At 62.4% G+C, this 4,589-nt stretch overlaps 1 protein-coding gene across 1 annotated transcript; it reads right to left on the reverse strand.

Moving 5' to 3' along the window:
- Positions 1-1,990: 1,990 nt before the first annotated feature.
- On the reverse strand, positions 1,991-3,958 carry LOC103172028 (anoctamin-10-like). Its single transcript, XM_042344626.1, has one exon. The coding sequence runs from the start codon at positions 3,956-3,958 to the stop codon at positions 1,991-1,993; it is 1,968 nt and encodes a 655-aa protein (XP_042200560.1).
- Between the last annotated feature and the right edge of the window lie 631 nt (positions 3,959-4,589).

Consider the following 4,589-nt stretch of genomic DNA (forward strand, 5'->3'; position numbering starts at 1 on the left):
AGGGACACAGAGAGTGACACAGAGACTCACAGAGAGAGAGAGGGGGGGGTGGAGGGACACAGAGAGTGACAGAGACTCACAGGGAGAGGGACAGAGAGAGTGACACAGACACTCACAGAGAGAAGGGGAGGGGGGGGAGGGACACAGAGAGTGACAGAGACTCACTCACAGAGAGGGACAAAGAGAGTGACACAGAGACTCACAGAGAGAGTGGGGGGGAGGGACACAGAGAGTGACACAGAGACTCACAGAGAGTGGGGGGGGAAGGGACACAGAGAGTGACACAGAGACTCACAGAGAGAGTGAGGGGGGGGGAGGGACACAGAGAGTGACACAGAGACTCACAGAGAGAGTGGGGGGGGGGGGGGGAGGGACACAGAGAGTGACACAGAGACTCACAGAGAGAGTGGGGGAGGGACACAGAGAGTGACACAGAGACTCACAGAGAGAGTGGGGGGGGGAGGCACACAGAGAGTGACACAGAGACTCACGGGGGGTGGGGGGGAGGGAGGGACACAGAGAGTGACACAGAGACTCACAGAGAGAGTGGGGGGGGGGGGGAGGGACACAGAGAGTGACACAGAGACACACAGACAGACTGGGAGAGTGACAGAGAGTGACACAGAGACACACAGACAGAGTGGGGGGGGGGAGGGACACAGAGAGTGACACAGAGACTCACGGGGGGTGGGGGGGAGGGAGGGACACAGAGAGTGACACAGAGACTCACAGAGAGAGTGGGGGAGGGACACAGAGAGTGACACAGAGACTCATAGAGAGAGTGGGGGGGGGGGAGGGACACAGAGAGTGACACAGAGACTCACGGGGGGTGGGGGGGAGGGAGGGACACAGAGAGTGACACAGAGACAGAGAGTGGGGGGGGGAGGGACACAGAGAGTGACACAGAGAGTGACACAGACTCACGGGGGGTGGGGGGGAGGGAGGGACACAGAGAGTGACACAGAGACTCACAGAGAGAGTGGGGGGGGAGGCACACAGAGAGTGACACAGAGAGTGACACAGACTCACGGGGGGTGGGGGGGAGGGAGGGACACAGAGAGTGACACAGAGAGTGACACAGACTCACGGGGGGTGGGGGGGGAATCCCAGAGCTGATCAGAGTCAGTGACGTACTTGTTTGACAGCCGCTGTAGCCAATGGCTGAGGGCAACAATGTAACCATTTGAGGGGAGGGAATCCCCCAACTCCTGATTGGCTGATGACAGGAGGCGGCTCCCCCCTCCCCCACCCCCCAAACCCCCCCCCCCCGCCACCACGTGGTTTAAATGCCAACAACAACAACAACAACTCATCGCGTCTTCCAGACGCCTCAAAGCGCTTCGCGGGGACGCCCTGCGAAGGCGTAGTGACTGTGCTCCTGTGTTGACGTGTGCGCGCGCTCGCGTGTGTGTGTGTGTTTTGTGGGCGAAACGCGGGCAGCCGATCGCGCCCGGCGACGCTCCCCCCACCCCCCGCCCCACCCCGCCCCGCCCCACCCCCACCCCCCGCCCGCCCCACCCCGCCCCACCCCACAAACAAACGGCCGTGGGTTGAAGCCACCGAATTGCTGTTATTATTATTATTATTATTATTATCGTTTTATTTTCGAAGGGATTATTAACCCCCGGAAAAGCGATCGGCCGATCGACCGACAGCCGGGTTCCTGCTGGGGGAACACACGTGTGCGTGCGCGTGTGTGCGTGTGTGTGTGGGGGGGGTGGTCTGTGTGTGTGTGCGGAGGGGGGGGGGAGAGGTGGGGGGGTGGGGGGGTCAGGAAACTTGCCTAAGGATTCGCCCCCTGACCTGACCAGGTCTAACCCCTGAGCTGCAGAGAACTCTATGGATGGATGGATGGAGGGAAGAAGGGTCGGAGGGAGGGAGGGAGGGAGGGAGGGATGGTCGGAGGGAGGGAGAGGGATGGAGGGAGGGAGAGGGATGGAGGGAGGGAATCAAAGTGAAAAGAAAACCCTTTGAGACCTGCTCCCCCTCCTCACGGTTGATAGTTTTTGTTTAATTGGTTTAAGGCGCGGGTCAGACAGGCCTCCAGACAGTCCAAGTACTCGGTGGTCGTCTCTTCGGTGGTGAGTTTCCGCTGGGGCGGGCACGGCCCCCCACCCGGGCAGCCCCGCTCCATCTTCTCCAGCCGCACGGCGATGTCCGAGGGCACCCGGGGCACGGCCGTGTGGACCACCTGCTGGACGCCCAGCAGCCCGTGCTCCATGGCCACGGTCATCAGGAAGTACTGGACGTCGGGGAGGTCGAAGAGGGAGCGGAACTCGGGCGAGGTGCTGATCAGGGCGCAGTTGGTGACGATGGCGAGGGACGAGAGGTACTCGAAGGCCAGCTGCCACATCCCGATGTCGGAGGAAGGCTCGGGGAAGGGCCGCTGGAGGACCTTCTTGAACCTCACCCCGTCCACCTGGATCCCCGTGAGGTTGTGCAGGAAGCACAGAGCGGCGCTGAGAGGAGCGATGCTGGAGAAGAGGTTGACGTAGCCGAACATCAGGAACAGCTCCAGGTAATCCTTGAGCAGCGCGTCCTTCGAGGGGTTCAGGGCCCCCTCGGTCTCGATCAGGTGCAGCCCGGCCTTGGTGGACGGCGGGAGGCTCCTCTCGATCTTGTTCCTCTTGAAGACCACCATCCAGTAGGGCAGACCCCCTTCCAGCAGCTGCCCGAAGACCTGGTGGACCAGGAGCTGAGCCGAAATGGTCTGGGAAAGGAGGTCGAAGTCGCGGCGGTAGAAGGCCAGGAAGTAGTGCATCCCGAAGTTGTTGACGAAGTAGAAGGTGAGGATCTTGGCCAGCAGGTGGTTGTCGTGGCTGGAGGCCGACCGATGGTTCTCCAGCTCCGTGAAGGCCTGAGCCAAGACCAGGTACATCTTGTTGAGCAGCTCCAGCACCAGGCAGTAGCCCAGCAGCGGCGTGTAGCTCAGCACCGCGCTCTGCCCGCTCTTCTCCTTCGCGTGCTTGGCCTTGGCCAACCCGTCCAGGTGCAGGAACGTCTGCATGAGCAGCAGCGTGATGTACAGGCTGAAGCAGGTGAAGGGCAGCGAGGCGCCCAGGACCCGGAGGTAGCGCTGGCGGTCCAGGAAGACGGGCTCCGTCTTGCCCGTGACGGGGTTGGTGCCCAGCTTGCCCACGAAGCCCGGGCGGAGCTCGTCGGGCAGCCCACCGGGAGCCTTGTGCTGGAGCGTGCCCCACTTGTAGGCCATGGCCGAACTGCGTCTCTTCCAGCCCTTGGGGAAGGCCGTGACCCAGACGATGTTGTAGACGGCGCTCAGGGCGTTGCCCCCGCGCTCCTTGAGGTTGGCGACGTACAGGAAGATCTCCAGCAACGTCTTGAAGGCCACCCCCCAGGTGAAGTAGCCCAGGAAGCCAAAGTACATGGCCACGGACTCGCCAAAGTAGTCCCTGATCGGGTCGAGGGGCTGCGTGATCAGGTAGCGCTTGCTCTCCCACAGTCTCTCCAGCTCCTCCCGGTCGTGGAGCGGGAAGACCTGAGCCGCCATCTTGCTGAGCAGCAGCTGGGCCAAAATGGGCTGCCCCGGGTAGAGTTTGACCCCGGGCTCCCCGGGCACGTGCTCCTCGTCGACGGCCTTCAAGGCGTCGAGCTCCCGCTTGATGATGTACAAGCCTTCGGCCAGACTGATCAGGTAGGTCTCGTCCAGCGCGAAGTCTCGCCTGTCGGCCAGCTTGAAGGGCTTGAAGTTGCCCTCCTTGTCCTCCTTCATCAGGCCCAGCTCCTCGGCCCCCCGGAGGAGCCTCTCCGCGGAGGCGCTCACCAGCAGGACCGTCCCCTTCGGGCCGCCCGACCTCGGCACGATCTGCGCCTCCAGCTCTGCCCCGTTCGACCGCTTGCCGGCCACGATCCTCGACCTCAGCCACCCCACCGTCTCCTCGCCGACCTCCGCGGACATCTCAATCACCACCAAGGAACCGATGGGCGCAGCGGAAGTCATGGCCCCTTATTTCCGGTGGGGTGGGTGGGTGGGTGGGTGGGGTGGGGGGTAAATAATCCCTTAAAAAAAAAAATACAGCAACACGACTAATAATTCGGTCGCTCGCTCAACCCACGGCTGTGCGCGTGGGGACGTCGCCGGGCCCGTCTCGCCCGCAAGATGTACCCAGTCACTACACTTTACTGCATGTTCCGCGAAGCGCTTTGAGCCGTCTCGAAGACGCGATCAGGCGCTGCGCGCTGTAGCTCAGCGGTTAGAGCCCTCGCCCCACCAGCGAGAGAGAGAGAGACCGGGGTTCGATTCCCGGGCGGGTCAGGTCAGGTCGGGGCGAAACTTTGGGTAAGTTTCCTTACTCCACACGCGCACACGCACACGCACACGCAGACACACGCGCACACGCGCACACACCCGCCTCTGTTGACCCAGCAATGAGCAGGAACCCCGGTTGTTGGTCGATTGGGGGAATCGCTTCTCCGGGGGTAACAATCCCTTCCCCCCCAAAAAAAAACCCGATAATAATAATAAATTGTTCACTGAATCCGCGGCCGTTTGGGGGGGTGGGGGTGGGGGGGGGGGGGACGTCGCTGAGCGCGATCGGCTGCCGCGTTTCGCCCACAAAACACACAGTCGC

The sequence above is a fragment of the Callorhinchus milii genome, unplaced genomic scaffold (assembly GCF_018977255.1).
Source record: "Callorhinchus milii isolate IMCB2004 unplaced genomic scaffold, IMCB_Cmil_1.0 Scaffold29, whole genome shotgun sequence".
Classification (NCBI taxonomy): Eukaryota; Metazoa; Chordata; class Chondrichthyes; order Chimaeriformes; family Callorhinchidae; genus Callorhinchus; species Callorhinchus milii.